Here is an 18,796-nt window from a genome sequence, read left to right as displayed (position 1 = left end):
GAGAGTCGCTTGAACCCAGGAGGGGGAGGTTGCAGTGAGCCGAGATCACACCGCTGCACTCCAGCCTAGGCAACAGAGCGAGACTCCAGCTCAATAAATAAACAAATAAATAAATAAATAGAGACTAGCCATCTGAAAAGTGACCAGTGGTAATAAACATAAGAATAGTAAATGTTATAAAGATAATAGTAATTATTGCTAAAATTCTATTGCTACTGCGTACCGACTACTTACTATGTAACCCAGCATAATACTAAGCCAGTTCTATGATTTATATCATTATAATCCATATCCCTCATTTTGCAGATGAGGAAACCAAAGCTCAGTTAGGTAAACATGTCCAAGGTCACACAGTAAAGAGCAGAATCCAGGTTTTAATGTAGGTTTTTCTAACACCAAAAGCTTTCTTTCTATCTGTTATGCTGTACTGTTTCTAATGAGCAGTATATTAATCTCACACATTGACCTTGGTTAAGGCCTCTTAATGCCATGCAATCTTACATACAGCCATGTTTCCACAGACCAACTGTCAGGCCAACGTCTATCAGAGAGGAAGCATTTACAACTTCATGAATTGTATTTCTGCTTACACTTTAATTAAACTAACTTTATTTTTATTTTTTTTATTTTTTAGCAGAGAGGTTCTAGCTTATTCATAACTCATTTTCCTCTTGTCCCTAATAAAATGAAAATGTGATTAAGTGTCATAATGATGCCAAGATTTCACAACTCTTACGTTTCACAGTAGGAAGCCAACATCAATTAAGACTCATCTATTAACTGCACTGACCAAAGGATAAGGCTTTACTTAGAAAAAAAAACAACAGGAAGAGTTAACAAAGGTAATCAATGTGCTAATTATTTTATCAGTTACACTTACAACCATAACATGTAGTGAAAGAGAGGAAATTATTATTTTAACAGCAGGCACCAGAGTTCCTCTCAGGGAGGTAATTGTCTTTGTTGAGGAATATATCTTGATAGATTGTTCTGGTTGGGAAAAATGAGGCCTTAAAAACATCAGAAAATAGAAGAGATGCCTAACCTTCTTTGCCTAAGTAAAACACAGAAATTCAGCACCTGGGGAATGAGCAGGGAAAAAAAAAAAAATCCAACGATAACAACAACAACAAAACAGAGAAATGAAGGTCTGGCGCCAGTACAAGGAAAGAAAGCAACATGGCAGAGGACCATATTGACTAGTGACAAGGAAAGATGCTGTAAAGTGACTGGGGGCCTTTTAATTCCATTTTTGCAGTGTTCTAAATGTAAACACTTTCTACCTCCTGGTATCTTCATAAACGTGTGCTACACATACAAATGCCTAGCATAATGCTTAAAGGGAGGAAGAGGTCAAAGAAAGTGGGCCAAGTTCTGTATCTGGTATGGCATGGATCAGACAGATGAGAACAGCCCTGAGAAGTCAGATATGGACAAGTCTGGAATTACATTTAAGCAGAAACTCAAAAATAAAAGCTACTGTGAACCCTAGAAATTCTCAGAAATCTTGGAAAGGCATTCTTGGTATAAAGTAAGTTTATCTTGAGTCAATCATGTCTAAACCTCAAAAGTCAGTTTACTATCTGGGATATAAATATTTTTTAAAAACATTCTGAAATTGTTCATTTCCATTACTTTAAGGCTTTTATATTCATGCTACAGGAACACTTCAAGTATTTAAACTACTTTTAGTATTTTTAGATTTTTAAAAATTTTAAAATCATAGAAGAATACAGACAGTGAAAATTTCCCATAATCCTATTACATATACATACACAAATTGAGAAGTTAAACATACCTCTGCACCTGCACATTCTATCTTCTGAGAGGTAACTAGTGTTATATTTACCAGCTATATCATATACTTCCAGACTTTTTTCTACAGTTTTACAGCATATACTTTCTTTTCTTTCTTTCTAGAAAGGGAGTTGTGCTAGACATATTGTATTGGAACTTACCCATTTGCTTAACACATTATGAACACTTAGTGTCTTTCCAGGTCACAACACATCAAGCTACTTTAGTTTCTTAAATGGTTGCACAGTATTTTATCATGTAGATTTGTCATAACATATCTGGTTCCCCACTGTCAGGCATTTACGCTTTTTCCAAATTTTTGCTATTATAAATAACACTATAGCAAACTTATTTTTAGTACCATTGGGAACATACACATTTCTACAGGAGAGATTCTCAGGAGTAGAGTTCCTGAGTCAACACTCATAAGCATTTTAGTTATTTATAATGCTTCTACTCATCTGACAAAGGGCTAATATCCAGAACCTATAAAGAACTCAATCAAATTTACAAGAAAAAAACAAACAACCCCATCAAAAAGTGGGCAAAGAATATGAACAGACACTTCTCAAAAGAAGACATTTATGCAGCCAACAGACACATGAAAAAATGCATATCATCACTAGCTATCAGAGAAATGCAAATCAAAACCACAATGAGATACCATCTCACACCAGTTAGCATGGCAATCATTAAAAAAATCAGGAAACAACAGGTGCTGGAGAGGATGTGGAGAAATAGGAACACTTTTACACTGTTGGTGGGACTGTAAACTAGTTCAACCATTGTGGAAAACAGTGTGGCAATTCCTCAAGGATCTAGAACTAGAAATACCATTTGACCCAGCCATCCCATTACTGGAGATATACCCAAAGGATTATAAGTCATGCTGCTATAAAGACACATGCACACGTATGTTTATTGCAGCACTATTCACAATAGCAAAGACTTGGAATCAACCCAAATGTCCATCAGTGACAGACTGGATTAAGAAAATGTGGCACATATACACCATGGAATATTATGCAGCCATAAAAAAGGATGAGTTCGTGTCCTTTGTAGGGACATGGATGCAGCTGGAAACCATCATTCTCAGCAAACTATTGCAAGAACAGAAAACCAAATACCACATGTTCTCACTCATAGGTGGGAATTGAACAATGAGATCACTTGGACACAGGAAGGGGAGCATCACACACCAGGTCCTATTGTGGGGAGGGGGTAGGGAGTAGGGGATAAGGATAGCATTACGGGATATACCTAATGTAAATGACAAGTTAATGGGTGCAGCACACCAACACGGCACATGTATACATATGTAACAAACCTGCATGTTGTGCACATGTACCCTAGAACTTAAAGTATAATAATAATAAAAAAATAATAATAATGCCAAGTTGTCCTTTATAGGGCTATACAAATTTACATTCCAGTTACAGCATAGAGAAGGTTCCTTTTTCTCCATACCTTTATCAAAGCTGGATATTATCAACAGTTAAAGTTTTGCCAATCAAATTGCCAAAAAAAATAATAATTGGTTGATTTTGGTCTATGACAGACCACACAGATGATGATGATTCCGTAAGATTGTACTCTATTTTTACTGTACCATTTCTATGCTTAGCTATGTTTAGATACACAAATACCACTGTATTATAATTGCTTACAATATTCAATACAGTAACATGCTGTAAGGGTTTGTAACCTAGAAGCAATAGGCTATACTACACAGCCTAGGTGTGTAGTAGGCTACACCATCTCGGTTTGTGTAAGTACAATCCACTATGTTTACACAACAGTAACATTACTTAATGACATAGTTCTCAGAATATATTCCTGTCATTCAGGGATGCATGATTATACGTGCTACTGGCTTTGCAGTCAGGCAGCACATGGTTAGGACACAGCAAGCTAGAATGTTGGTGATCTTTGTTATCCACGCCAACACATTTGGTAAAATCATCACCTGTGATACCATGGAAGTCAGATCACAGGCACCAAGTGAACATACAACCATGGGGAAAAAGATTGACAAAAATCACAATGTGTTGACTATTTCTTGACACATTCAGCAAAGCCCTAAAAGAAGAGAGAAACTCAGGCTAGAGGTACGTAGTGTGCAAGCAGAGATGGAAGGGAGTATTTGTCTGCCTGTGGTTGACAACTTATTGACTAGAGTTCAGTAACTGGGTCATGAATCCAACTGCTTCAATATCCCAACCCGAAGTTGCACTAAGAAGTGCCTTTAGGCCAGGCATGGTGGCTCACACCTGTAATCCCAGCACTTTGGGAGGCTAAGTTGGGAGGATTGCTTGAGGCCAGGAGTTGGAGATCAGCTTGGGCAACACAGTGAGACTCCATCTCTTTGAAAAGTAAAATAAAATCAGCTAGGCATGGCAGCATGCTCCTATAGTCCCAGCTACTTCTTTGGGGGCTAGGGGTTGGTTGACTGACGCAGGAGGATCACTTTACCCCAGAGATCAAGGCTGCAGTGAGCTATGATCGTGCCAGACTGGGCAACAGAGTGAGACTCTGCCTCAAAAAAAAAAAAAAAAAAAAATTGGTGGTACATGCTGATTAATATTAAGCTAAGCCCAATAGTTGACGAATCTTGTCAACAGAGCTTCTGATAAAGTTTTTAATGCTCCGCTCTTGAATAGGGAAGAAAGCCAATGAAAAAAAAAAAAAAAAAACAGAACGTAGAGGAAACTGACACATGCTATGGGAAAACAACTTCAAAACCAGCCCTTCCATTTAGTATCCTCAGACAGCTATGAGAAGATATTGCATCCATATAAAAGAACAGAAAGTTCCCCAAAAAAGGAATGATTATAGAATAAAAAAGAACTGTTAGAAGTTATATATATTTTTTTGTTTGAGATGGAGTTTTGCTCTTGTTGCCCAGGCTAGAGTGCAATGGTGCCATCTCAGCTCACTGCAACCTCCGCCTCCCGGATTCAAGCGATTCTCCTGCCTCAGCCTCCTGAGTAGCTGGGATTACAAGCATGCACCACCACGCCCGGCTAATTCTGTATTTTCACTAGAGACAGGGCTTCACCATATTGGTCAGACTGGTCTCGAACTCCCGACCTCAGGTGATCCGCCCGCCTCACCTTCCAAAGTGCTGGGATTACAGTCATGAGCCACCGCGCCCGGCCGGAAATTATAAATTCAATAGCCAAATTTTTAAAACTAAATAGTTGAAAGTTTCATCTGAGGAACATTCCACAAAATAGAAAAAAGACAAAGATATAAAAAATTTGAAAGAAAAAAACAGAGAGAGAAATTCAACTCAGCATATCCAATACTGGACTAAAGAAAAAATAGGAAAAATAGAGGGGTAAAGAGGTAAGAATTTTTTTTTTTTTAGATGATATGACCACTTCTGGTAATGTCAGAACTGGTAATTAAGACCAGCATTCCCACTGAAGACAACTAAAAAACCTGGACAGACTATAGAAACAATATTTTAAAAGTCTCAAAAGGTAATGAGATAGTAAACAATAACTGGGCTGAGTGTCAGGTGAGCGTGGGGATCCAGAGAGGTAAGCCTGGTACTTGAGGCTACTTTTGCCTTTGTGACATTTGCCATCTGTAAGAGATTGAGAGGCTGAGCTTTGCCTTCTGGGTCTAGAGGGACAAATGTCAGAGACTGGGCTTGTCAAAGGTTGAGTTCTGATGAGATTCCCACTTTGATGGCTAGGATCTCTATAGGCTGCACTCAGGAGAGGATGAAACAAGCCCCTGCACAGTTTGTAGTCAGAAAAATCTCAAGCTCTGAACTGGATTAAGGTGATCTCTAATTGCCAGTGACCTCAATTACCTGGTAGAAACAAATCTTATTTGAGGAAGATAATGTCATCCTAGGCCTTAAATTATTTTTACAAGAAATTTTTCAAATACTATTCTTCAAATACTATGTTCAGCATACAGTGAAAACAACCAGTTACAGGAGGGATTAGCCACTATGGTTGAGAACCAACACAAATGAGACAACTGAAAGAGACCTATGGAAACACCACATACTGGAATTACCAGAATCCAGCAAGAAAACAACCATGCTTACTATTTCAAGGAGGCAAATTCCAAGCTTGAAAAATTTTGGCAGGTAACTAGAAACTCAAAAATGTGACCAGAAGGTCTGGAGAAAAGAACAAACAGAAATCCTAGAATTGAAAAATAATCAAATTAATAACTCAGTGGATGAGTCAAACAGCACATTAGACCTAGTATAAAAGAAAGAGTGAACAAGAAGGTAGAAGAAATAACTCAAAAAAGAAATGTGGAGGAAAAAAAATATGAGAGGTTTAAAAAAATTAAGACAAGCCGGATGAGGTGGCTCACGCCTGTAATCCCAGCACTTTGGGAGGCTGAAGTGGGTGGATCACCTGAGGTCAGGAGTTCGAGACCAGCCTGGCCAACATGGTGAAACCCCATCTCTATTAAAAATACAAAAAATTAGCCGGGCATGGTGGTGGGTGCCTGTAATCCCAGCTACTCAGAAGGCTGAGGCAGGAGAATCGTCTGAACCCAGGAGGCGGAGGTTGCAGTGAGCCAAGATTATGCCATTGCACTCCAGCCTGGGCAACAAGAGTGAAAAAAAAAAAAAAAAAAAAAAAAAAAAAATTAAGACATAGGGGATTCAGGGAGTAGGAAAGATGTGAACATCATAATCAACACTTAATCTAATTGACAGATATAGAACACTATATTTAACAACTGCAGAATATACATTACTTTCAAGTGCAAATGGTATGTTCACCAAGATAGACCATACACTGGGCCATGAAACAAGTCTCAATAAACATAAAGGATCAAAATTATACAAAATGTATTCTCTGACTACAACAGAATTAAATTAGAAGTCAATAACAATAAAGTAACTAGGAAAACCTCAAATATCTGGAAATAAATATAAATGTATTTAAATATCTGGGAATAAATCTAAAAATGCATGAATCAAAGACAAAATCACAATGAAAAAGAAAATATTTTTAACTGTGTGATAATGGAAATTGTGTGATAATGGAAATGGACAGCACCAAACTTTGCTGGATGCAGCTGAAGCGATGTTTAAAGGGAAATGTATAGTTTTAAATGCTAATCTTAGAAAAGAAGATCTAAAATCAGTGACCTGAAGTTCCACCTTAAAAAACCAGACAAGGAAGAGGAAAGTAAACCCAAAGTGATACAAGAAAGCAAATAATATAGATAAGAGTAGAAATCAATGGAAAAAATTAACAAATACAAAAGTTGGCTTTGAAAAGAGGCAACAAAACCTCGATCATTCCAAAAAAAAATGCATACCCCTGAGGACCACTTCAGATGAGTCCATGAAGGATAGTGAACCAGGAAAAGCCCTCTTGGAAGGGAACGCCAGAGGTGATGGAAGCAACACACAGAAAAATACTCCCAGAACGCAAAAGCAGGGCTTCACTGATGGGCTAACCAAGGAATTTATCCTACTGTCAAGGCAGAAAATCTTTGCAGTTTTCCTCCAGCAGGATTTGATAAATGCTGTGAAACAGCAACGGTTGTATGTTTCCTATTTTTCTCTTTTTTGAGTGAAAGTTTTACTTGTTACATATCCTATTCTAATACTCTAATTTGGGTATGTGTGAGTGAGGGGAGAGGATGGATAACTTGTTTTTTATGTTACGAGACAAAGAAGAGCCATCTAACAGAAAAGAATTTTATAATATTTAGAGATCTTGACTAAGCAGGATGCCGTAATTGTATGGGTCTTTGGCATTGTCTCTCTTGGGGAGAATGTGAGCATGTTCTATGTATACTAACATGGGTGTGCTCTGATACTTGAGTAGTCAAAGCAATGGATCTGGCAGAGGCTGTCCCCCAGAAGTCATTCACCTCTTCTTCCATGGTGGTGGAATGCGTAGGTGGGTACATGGTCACTTAGCCAAAGATTTCTTTTCCAAAACTACCCTACAATTAATTGGCTGTGGCTATGTGATCAAAGCCAAAGGGTGGTAAACATACATGATGTATGTAACTTTTCACCTTATTTCAAGGGTGAGGCCCTCCAGTACAGTGTTGAAGAAAAGTGGGGAAAGTGGCCATCCTTGCCTTGTTCCCAGTCTCTGGGGTAAACGGTTTAGTTTTTTACCATTATGATCTTTAGTGTACATACTTTATAGATACTCTTTTATTGGTTTGAGGAATTTTCTACCATTCCTAGTTTGTTGAGAGTTTTTACTATAAAATAGTGTAAAAATTTTGTCCAATACTTTCCCTGCATCTATTAAATGGTCATAGTTTTTCTTGTTTATATTGTTAACATGGTGAATAACATTGTTTGACATTTGAAAAATAAGCCTTGTATTTCTCAGACAAACCAAGTAGAGTTTGCCTCACAGGTGGAAGAGATGGGCTAGACTTAGTTAGTCCTTTCATTCTTTTTTTTTTTTGAGATGGAGTCTCTGTCGCCCAGGTTGGAGTGCAGTGGTGCGATCTCCACTCACTGCAATCTCCGCCTCTCAGGTTCAAGCGATTCTCCTGCCTCAACCTCCTGAGTAGCTGGGACTACAAGCATGCACCACCACGCCCAGCTAATTTTTGTATTTTTTAGTAGAGATAGGGTTTCATCATATTGGCCAGGCTGGTTTTGAACTCCTGACCTTGTGATCTGCCTGCCTCAGCCTCCCAAAGTGCTGGGATTACAGGTGTGAGCCACTGCACCCGGCCAGTCCTTTCATTCTTAGTCCCCCAAGGTGCCAATTGCTGAAACAGAGATTTCTAAGTCCCACACCTGTCTTTCAATTTTTTTTTTAAAGGAGAAACCTCCAATTTCTAGCTACCAACACTCTTCAGAAGGAGGCAAGGGGCCGGGCGCGGTGGCTCAAGCCTGTAATCCCAGCACTTTGGGAGGCCGAGACGGGCGGATCACGAGTTCAGGAGATCGAGACCATCCTGGCTAACACGGTGAAACCCCGTCTCTACTAAAATACAAAAAAAAAATTAGCCGGGCGAGGTGGCGGGCGCCTGTAGTCCCAGCTACTCGGGAGGCTGAGGCAGGAGAATGGCGTGAACCCGGGAGGCGGGGCTTGCAGTGAGCTGAGATCTGGCCACTGCACTCCAACCTGGGCAACAGAGCCAGACTCCGTCTCAAAAAAAAAAAAAAAAAAAAGAAGGAGGCAAGGATATGTGGATGTGTTAACTACTCTATATATGACCTGTTAATCAACTTGCCTGCTCTCAAGCCCTCTGCCTCAACCTATCCCCTACCAAACAACCCCATCCCTCAGTCTCAAGCATCTCTTCCTTTGTTTACACTCAATAAATCATCTTGTTTCTGGACCCTTGAATATACTGTTCTTAAATCATAATCAGAGGTATCTATCCTTTAACTTTCTTTTTCGTTTCTCTTGTTATATTAGTTCAATAGTCTAGTATGTGTAACCATAAAGTAATGAGAATAATTTTTAACAAATATACCCAAGCTTATATAAGAGAAACCTTTCCCTCCAGAGTATTATCTGAAAAGGTTATCTGCTTATTTGAGTGACTGTGCCATTACTAAGATGATGTAGAAAAAACATGTGGTTACATCTGGGGAAGACATAAAGGGAACAGTATGGGGAGGTAGTAGTCAAAGGGAATTCTAGCCTTAGTAGTTCTTACAAGGAGAATGTATTTGTGTACTGTTTGTGAGATTAAAACTTAAAAGGAAAGATTTCATTTACAATAGCATCAAAGAGAATAAAATAGGAATAAATCTAACAAAAGAGGCAAAACACTTTTACACTGAAAATTACAAAACACTGCTGAAATAAATTAAAGATGACACTAATAAGTAGAACACATTCCATGTTCATGGACTGGAAATATTGTTAAGATATCTATACCATGCAAAGCAATCTACAGTTCAACACAATGCCTTTCAGAATCTCAGTTAATTTTTTTTTACAGAAATAGAAAACTTCATCCTAAAATTCATATGGAATCTCAAGGGATCCCAAATAGTCAAAACAATTTTGAAAAAGAACAAAGTTAAGGGACTTACACGTCTTGATTTCAAAACATATTACAAAGCTACAGTAATCAAAACAGAGTGCTACTGGCATAAATTCAGCCAAATATATCAATGAATATTCAATAGAATAAATCTCACATATATTATTAAATGACCTTCAACAAAGGTGCCAAGCCCACTCATTGGGGAAAGGACAATCTCTCTGTTTAACAAATGGTATTGGGAAAACTGGGTATCCATATGCAAAAGAATGAAGTTAAACTCTTACACCATATATGAAAACTAACTCAAAATGGATTAAAGACCTAAACGTAAGACTTAAGACTATAACAATCCTAGAAGAAAACACAGAGAGATAACTTTATGACACTGGACTTGGCAATGCTTTCCTGGATATGACACCCAAAGCACAAGGTAAAAAAAAAAAAAAAAAAAGCAAAATAGACAGATGGGACTACAACAAACTTAAAAGTGTCTGCTCATCAAAGGACAAAACATCATGAAAGGCAACTCACAGAATGGGAGAAAATATTTGTAAATCATATCCACTAAGGGGTTAATATTGAGAATATATTTTAAAAACTCCTACAACTGAACAACACCAAAAATCAAACGAACCAACTGAAAAACTCGCAAAAGACTTGAATATACATTTTTCCAAAGATGATATACAAATGGCCAGTAAGTATACAAATGATACGAAGTATCACTAATTATCACAGAAATGTAAAAAAAATCAAACCTACAATGAGGTATCTACCAGCTCATGCTCATTAAGATGGCTACTTATAGAAGCCATCCTTTAAAAAATCCAGGAAATAATAAGTGTTGGTGGGGATGTGGAGAAATTAGAACTCTTTTGCAATGTTGGTGGGATTATAAAATGGTATGGCAGCTATGAAAAATAGTATGGAGGTTCCTCAAAAACTTAAAAATTGGATTAACCATATGATCCAGCAATCCATTACTAGATATATGCAAATGAAATCAGGGCCTCAAAGAGATAGTTGGAGCCAGGCATGGTGGCACATGCCTGTAGTCCCAGTACTTGGGAGGCTGAGGAAGGAAGATCATTTGAGTCCAGGAGTTTGAGTCTAGCCTGAGCAACATTGTGAGGCCTCACCTCTTAAAAAGAAAAACAAAACAGATATTTCCACCCCCAAGTTCATAGTGGCACTATTCACAATAGTCAAGGGGCAGAAGCAACCTAAATGTCTATTAAGAAATGAATAAACAAAATGTCATATGTACATACGAGGGAATATTATTCAGCCTTAGAAAGAAAGGAAATCTTTTCACATGCTACAACATGAATGAACCTTGAAAACATAACCCAGTCACAAAAATACAAACGCTGCGTGGTTCCACTTAAATGAGGTACCTGGAATAGTTAAATGCATAGGAACAGAAAGTAGAATGGTGGTTACTAGGGGCAAGTGAAGAGGGAAAAGGGAAATTGTGTTTAATGGATATAGAGTTTCAGATTTGCAAGATAAAAATGTTCTAGAGATCTGTTTCAAACAATGTGAATATACTACTGAACTGTGCACTTAAAAATGGTTAAAATGGGGCTGGGTGTGGTGGCTCATACCTGTAATCTCAGCAATTTGGGAGGCCAAGGCAGGCAGATCACTAGAGGTCAGGAGTTCGAGACTGGCCTGGCCAACATGGTGAAACTCCGTTTCTACCAAAAAATACAAAAAAAATACCTGGGCTTGGTGGCATGCACCTGTAATCCCAGCTACTCAGGAGACTGAGGCACGAGAATCGTTTGACCCCAGGAGGCGGAGTTTGCAGTGAGCTGAGATCTCACCATTGCACTCCAGCATGGGTGACAGAGTGAGACTTTGTCTCAAAAAAAAAAAAAAAAAAAAAAAAAGATATGCATAGAATGAAAGTGAAGGGATGGAAAAGAGTGTTCCATCTTTTCCATCATCCAAACAAGAACAGCAGTAGCTATATTTGCATCAGATAAAACGGACTTTAAGGCCAGGCGCAATGGCTCACGCCTATAATCCCAGCACTTTGGGAGGCTGAGGCAGGTGGATCACCTGAGGTCAGGAGGTCAAGACCAGCCTGACCAACATGGAGAAACCCTGTCTCTACTAAAAATATAAAATTAGCAGAGCGTGGTGGTACATGCCTGTAATCTCAACTACTCGGGAGGCTGAAGCAGGAGAATCGCTCGAACCTGGAAGGCAGAGGTTGCAGTGAGCCAAGATCACGCCATTGCACTCCAGCCTGGGCAACAAAAGCGAAACTCCATCTCAAAAAATAAAATTTAAAAAAAGGACTTTAAGTAAAAAACAATAAAAAATGATAAAGGAGACCAGGCACAGTGGCTCACGCCTGTAATCCCAGCACTTTGGGAGTCCGAGGTGGGCGGATCACTTGAGGTCAGGAGTTTGAGATCAGTTTGGCCAACATGGTGAAACCCTGTCTCTACTAAAAATACAAAAGTTAGCTGGGCATGATGGTGGGCGCCTGTAATCCCAGCTACTTGGGAGGCTGAGGACTTTTTGGATAAGACCTCAAAAGCACAGGCAACAAAACCAAAAATGGACAAATGGGATTATATCAAACTAAAAATCTTCTGCATAGCAAAAGACACAATACAATGAAGAGACAACCTACAAAAAGAGAGAAAGTATTTGCAAACTATACATTTGACAAAAGGTTAATATGCAGAATACATAAGGAATTTAAGCAACTCAGAAGCAAAACAAAGACAAAAACAAAAACAGTCTAATTTTTAAAATGGGCAAAAGACCTGAATAGACATTTCTCAAAAGAAGATACACAAATGACCAACAGATATATGGAAAAATGTTCAATATCACCAATCATCAGAGAAATGCAAATCAAAACCACAATATCACCTCATCCCAGTTAAAATGCCTATTATCAAAAAGACAAAAAATAACAAATGCTGGCAAAGATGCAGAGAAAAGGGGACTCATATACTATTTGTAGGAATGTAAGTTAGGATAACATTATAGAAAACAGTATGAAGTTTCCTTAAAAAATTAAAAATAGAACCACTATATAATTTAGCAGTTCCACTACTGGTTGCATCTCCAAAGAAAATGAAATCAGTATGTTAAAGAGACATCTCCACATCGATGTTTACCACAGCACTATTCACAATAGCCAAGATATGGATCAACCTAAATATGCATCTACAGGTGAAGAAAATGTGATATATATGTGTGTATACATACATATATACACATATATACATATATCATACATATATGTGTATATACATAAATATATACATATGTGTATATACATATATGTGTATGTATATATGTGTGTGTATATATATCTTGGCTATTGTGAATAGTGCTGTGGTAAACACTGGTGTGGAGATGTCTCTTCAACATACTGATTTCTCCATGGGTGTGGAGATGTCTCTTCAACATACAAGATTTCATTCTGTTTTATGGCTGAATAGTATTCCACTGTATATGTATGTATGTGTGTGTGTGTGTGTGTGTGTATATTCACATATACAATGGAATATGATTCAACCATAAAACAGAATGAAATCTTGTCATTTTTGGCAGCATAGGTGAACCTGGAGAACATTACGTTAAGTGAAATAAGTCAGGCACAGAAAGACAAATACTGCATAATATTACTCATATACAGAAGCTAAAAAAGTTAATTTCACAGAAGAGAGTAGAATAGTAAATACCAGAGGCTGGGGAAGGTAGGAAAGGGGGGGATTGGGAGAAGTTGGTCAAAAGTTGTAGTTAGATAGGAAGAGTAAGTATTGGTATTCTATTACACAGTAGAATAATTGTAGCAAATAACAATGTAGTGTATATTTCAAGACAGCTAGAAGAAAAGGTTTAGAGAGTTATCACCACAAAGAAATGATAAATGTTTAAAGTAATGGATATGGTAATTATCTCAGTTTGATTATTACACTATGTATATATGTGTCAAAAAATCACATTGTACCTCATAAATATGTACAATTACATTTAAATTATAAATTAAAAATAAAAATGGTTAAAATGATAAATTTTATGTGTTCTTCAACACAATAAAAAATGAAAAGGAAAGAATATGCGCTCTACAGGCAGACAACTTAGGGTAGCATATTAGCAATATTAATTTATACAAGACTAGCCATGCATTGTGGCTCATGCCTGTTAATTCCAGCACTTTGAAAGGTCAAGGCAGGAGGACTGCTTGAGTGTAGGAATGCAAGACCAGCCTGGGCAACATAGTGAGACCCTGTCTCCATAAAAAATGAAAAAAGGCAGCGGGGCACAGTGACTCATGCCTGCAATCCCAGCACTGTGGAAGGCCAAGGCAGGCAGATCACCTGAGGGCAGGAGTTTGAGATCAGCCTGGCCAACATGGCAGAAACCCTGTCTCTACTAAAAATTAAAAAATTAGCCAGGCGTGGTGGAGTGTGCCTGTAATCCCAGCTACTCAAGAGGCTGAAGCAGGAGAATCGCTTGAATGTGGGAGGTGGAAGTTGCAGTGAGCCGAGATGGTGCCATTGTACTGCAGCCTGGGTAACAGAGCAAGACTCTGTCTCAAAAAAAAAAAAAAAAAAAAAAAGGAAAGGAAAAGAAAAGAAAAGAAAAGAAAAAAGGGCCAGTCGTGGTGGCTCACACCTGTAATCCCAGCACTTTAGGAAGCTGAGGTGGGCGGATCACTTGAGGCCAGGAGTTCAAGACCAGCCTGGCCAACATGGTGAAACCCCATCTCTACTAAAAATACAAAAATTAGCCTGTGGTAGCACACGCCTGTAGTCCCAGCTACTTGGGAGGCTGAGGCACAAGAATCACTGGAACCCATGAGGTGAGGAGGCTGCAGTGAGCCAAGATCGTGCCACTGCGCTCTAGCCCGGGCAACAGAGCAAGACTCTGTCTCAAAAAAATGAAAAACGAAAACAAATTTATATGTGACCTTGAACAAGTTACTTACTCTAAGCCTAAATTTCCTGAAGTTTAAAATGACAATACCACTTCCATCAAGTTTGTCGTATGGCATAAAAATGGGTACACTAAATATTAGTTCCTGCCCTTCTCTCATCTAAATTGCCTTTAAGGCTTATGCCATTGTGTTAAACATCTTCAGTGGTGAGAAATCTTTAATCTTTAATGATGGATTGGAAAATATAGTCAACTAAAAGCATGCAAGCTAAGTTTAGTGAACAAATGATGGATAGTTTTTAGCCTAAAAGACATTTTGCAGAAAGAACCCTATGAATCTGAGCTACACTATGACCTATGATCATATCACTATTAATTTACTTTTTGGAAAAGTTCTCACAGAAGTTCTCAACATTTTTCAAATTACTGTAGGTTAAAATGATTGTTTGTCCTGGTTAATTCCTGCACTGCATGCCCCTGACATGCACGTAATTCTAGAATATTAAAATTGTGCATTGCAGACTTTGGTAACCTGATTTTTGGATCATATAAAATACACATTTTATTAGATGTTACTATTTTCTTCAAAAAACATGATTTTGTCATATTAGAAGCAACTATATGTCCCTAAAACAATCACTTACTCTGAGTTCTTACAAACTGCAAGAATAACAAACCATTGGTATAGGGTCATACTTTACAGTACCTTTATAATACGCTCAGGATAATATCCTAAATTTCCATCTAATTTTCTCCTGTCACAATATAAGTACATGCCCTCTTGTCCTAGAGTCTGTTAATAACAGAACAAGTCCAACTACAATTTCGAAGTCTGGCATCTAGGATAGTTATTAAATCATCCTTCATCCCTGCCTTCTCCAAGTTAAATAATCTAAATTCCTCTGCTTATTCTTAATATGTTCTATATTTTTCAAAGCCCAAATCATTATATGTAATACTAGGAAAATAACTATTACATACTTTACAAAGATAATTAATAACAAATATAGAGTTAAAATTTTAGCTATGTAAAAATAGCAATGTGACAGGTATAATACAATTATGAATAATAAATGGAGACCCAGAAAAACTGTCATTCAAATATTAATTCTACAGCGTGATTCTACTTCTGGCATTCTAGAGCACAATAATCCTTACCAGGGGACTTTCCTTGTTGTGAGTTGCTTCTGTGCTCTCTGTATCTGGCTGGAGTGGCTAAACCTGTGTCTTTGCTAGGCTTGCTAGCAGGCCCCATTTCTGAAATGAGGAATCCCATCTGTTCTGAAGGCAAGATATTCTCACGTGAACTGGTCTGGCATTTTATATTGGCATCCACCTAAAATATTAAACCCATTCATTAATTGAGATTTCCTCCAAATATCTGCTAAAAGTTAAGATATTTTATCAGAGGAGTTCTATTATAGGAACATGATCCAACAAACAAGCTTATAAGGCTTTTCATTCTTATAAATGATACTATACCTTTCTCCATACACAAACTACTAAAATGTATATGGAGCTAAAACATTTACTTATGATCAGAGGAATATCTACCATGAAGCTTGTTGATTTTTTTTTTTAACTTACAAAAGTGCAGGGTTTTTTTTGTTTTTTTGTGGTTTTTTTTGTTTGTTTGTTTTAAGGCAGGGTCTCACATTGCTGTCCAGGTGAGAGTACAGCGGTACAATCATAGCTCACTGTAACCTCAAGCTCTTGGGCTCAAGTGATCCTCCTGAGTAGCTAGGACTACAGGTGCTAGTTAATTTTTAAAAAGTTTTTTTGTAGGCTGGGCGTGGTGGCTCATACTTGTACTTCCAGCACTTTAGGAGGCTGAAGTGGGTGGATCACAAGGTCAGGAGCTTGAGATCAGCCTGGCCAACATGGTGAAACCCCGTCTCTACTAAAAATACAAAAAATTAGCTGGGCGTGGTGGTGGGCACCTGTAGTCCCAGCTACTCAGGAGGCTGAAGCAGAAGAATCGTTTGAACCCAGGAGGTGGAGGCTGCAGTGAGCCAAGATTGCACTACTGCACTCCAGCCTAGGTGACAGAGAGAGACTCCATCTCAAAAAAAATTTTTTTTTTTAATTTGGATTTTTTTGGGTATTATTTTAAGGGGTACAGGTACAATTTTGTTACATGGATATACTGCATAGTGGTGAAGTCTGGGCTTTGAGTGAATAGTGTACAGTGTACCCACTAAGTAATTTCTCATCTCTGTTCCCCCTCCCACTCTCCCACCCTTCCACATCTTCAATGTCTCCAATGTCTATTATTCCACATTGTATGTCCAGTGTGTACACATTATTTAGCTTCCTCTTATAAAATGACAACAGGTGCTATTTGACGTTGTTTCTGTGGATATACTTTTGATGAATTATTCTTACTAATTATTGAGAATTAAAGTTTATTCATTTTCTTGTAATAAACTAGTGGCAATAAAGGAATTAGCCTTTACCTTCTGCTTTAGGAGTGCAGATATTAGTAAGGAAATTTAAACACAGTATGCTCACAAGTTACAGTTCAATGATGCTGTAATAAAGTTAGAAAAGACCTCCAACCATCTCCTTACCTCTGTGCTACAAATGGCTAGGAAAGTCCTCATAATGTCTGTCAAATAAACCATCCCTCCTGGGTAACAGAATTATCGGCAAGGCATATCTAATCTATTCGAATTAAGATAGGAAGCAAAAACTCAAGGGATGCTTATAACATGAAAATAAGCTTCATACCACAATGCTCAATTAGACAACCTCTCTTTAGAGGTTGACTTCAGACCATGCATAATACAATGAGAGGATGCTTAAGGGTTAAGGTAACTTCTTTCTGAATCTTTTGTGCAGAAGCACTGGGACATGATCCTCCTGGAAACCATAATGAACTAGTATTAAACCCAAATAAAATCTGAACAAACTCTCCACTAGAATAGTCTTTAGCAGAAGTACTAGGTACTTTGAGCTTTATTAGGATTTTTTCTTTGCCCCCTTACCTGGTGTGTGCTGAATGGTGGCCCTTCCTGCACAAATACTACTGAAGATGGAGATGGATTATGATTTAGGTGCTCCTTCAGTTTGACATGAGCTTGCTGGATGGCTGCAGATTCCTGTATTGTGCTATTTTCAACAGGCTGAGCTGTGTGGATGGTATAGATGTACTCAGGTGACTGTGGTAGAGAGCAGGCAATTGCTTGTTCTGTTCCAACCACAAAAGACATAATATCTGAGCCTACAGGAGTAAGTGGCTCCAGCTGGCTAGCCTGACTTGCAGAACATGGATTGCTGTTGTTAGAATTAGCTAGAATGTGTTGGCCTCTGTTAGATTGAGATGTTGGGCACTGATTCTCAACAGGCTCCACCTTTACCATCTCCAATTTAGGGGAGGAATGCAACTCATCTACTATCTGAAAGACAGCCTCTAGGTTTACTTCTGTCTTTTTATTTTCATCAGTAGTACTGCAGGGCCAATTGGAAGGCAAAAATTCAACTGGATAGGAGGATTGCATTGAAGGATTCTGGGAAAAGAAAAAATATAACTGTTTGGATAGAAAATCAAATATGAGATTAAGGAGGAAAGCTACAATATTTAGGCTGATGAGTGCTAAACATAAATAGATTAAACTTAAAGATCACTAAGAAAACCTAGACACGAATCTACTTTTCAGCAATAGTAGCTTCAAATCTACTGTTAGCATTTACTTAGTATGTACTACATGTCAACCACTCTGCTAAGTTTAACACTTCAATGGGTCAATAATTCTTAGGGTTAAACTATACAAAATCAAAAGCTATAGTACCCAAATACCTATTTGCTGAGAAAGCATCTATAAACCAAATTCTTCCATAAAAGCTGACAGACAAAAACATAATTTGTATCTATCATATACTGTTTTAGGAATGCAGTAAGGAAATTTCAAACACAGGATGCTCAAAAGTCTACCAATCCTTCTACGGATTCAGGGAGTGGTACTAATATTCTGTTCCAAATAATATGGGGAAAAATGGATGGAGTATCAAATGCCCTTTGTTTCCTGGGATTATTTATTTTTAATAATAAAGCAGGCCGGGCGCGGTGGCTCAAGCCTGTAATCCCAGCACTTTGGGAGGCCGAGACGGG

General features: G+C 38.0%; 1 protein-coding gene across 1 annotated transcript in view; it reads right to left on the bottom strand.

The window, feature by feature from the left end:
- HSF5 (heat shock transcription factor family member 5) overlaps window positions 1–18,796 on the bottom strand; it is a 65,343-nt gene that overhangs the window by 15,017 nt on the left and 31,530 nt on the right. The window contains exons 4-5 of the mRNA XM_011979259.1: window positions 17,673–18,194; window positions 15,844–16,021 (exon numbers count right to left, since the gene is read on the bottom strand). Coding sequence (XP_011834649.1) covers window positions 15,844–16,021; window positions 17,673–18,194 — 700 coding nt within the window. The remainder of the gene's footprint in view (window positions 1–15,843; window positions 16,022–17,672; window positions 18,195–18,796) is intronic.

The sequence above is a fragment of the Mandrillus leucophaeus genome, unplaced genomic scaffold (assembly GCF_000951045.1).
Source record: "Mandrillus leucophaeus isolate KB7577 unplaced genomic scaffold, Mleu.le_1.0 Scaffold20, whole genome shotgun sequence".
Taxonomy (NCBI): domain Eukaryota; kingdom Metazoa; phylum Chordata; class Mammalia; order Primates; family Cercopithecidae; genus Mandrillus; species Mandrillus leucophaeus.
Note: the sequence above shows the minus strand (reverse complement) of the source record. Positions and strands in the feature narration are given on the sequence as shown.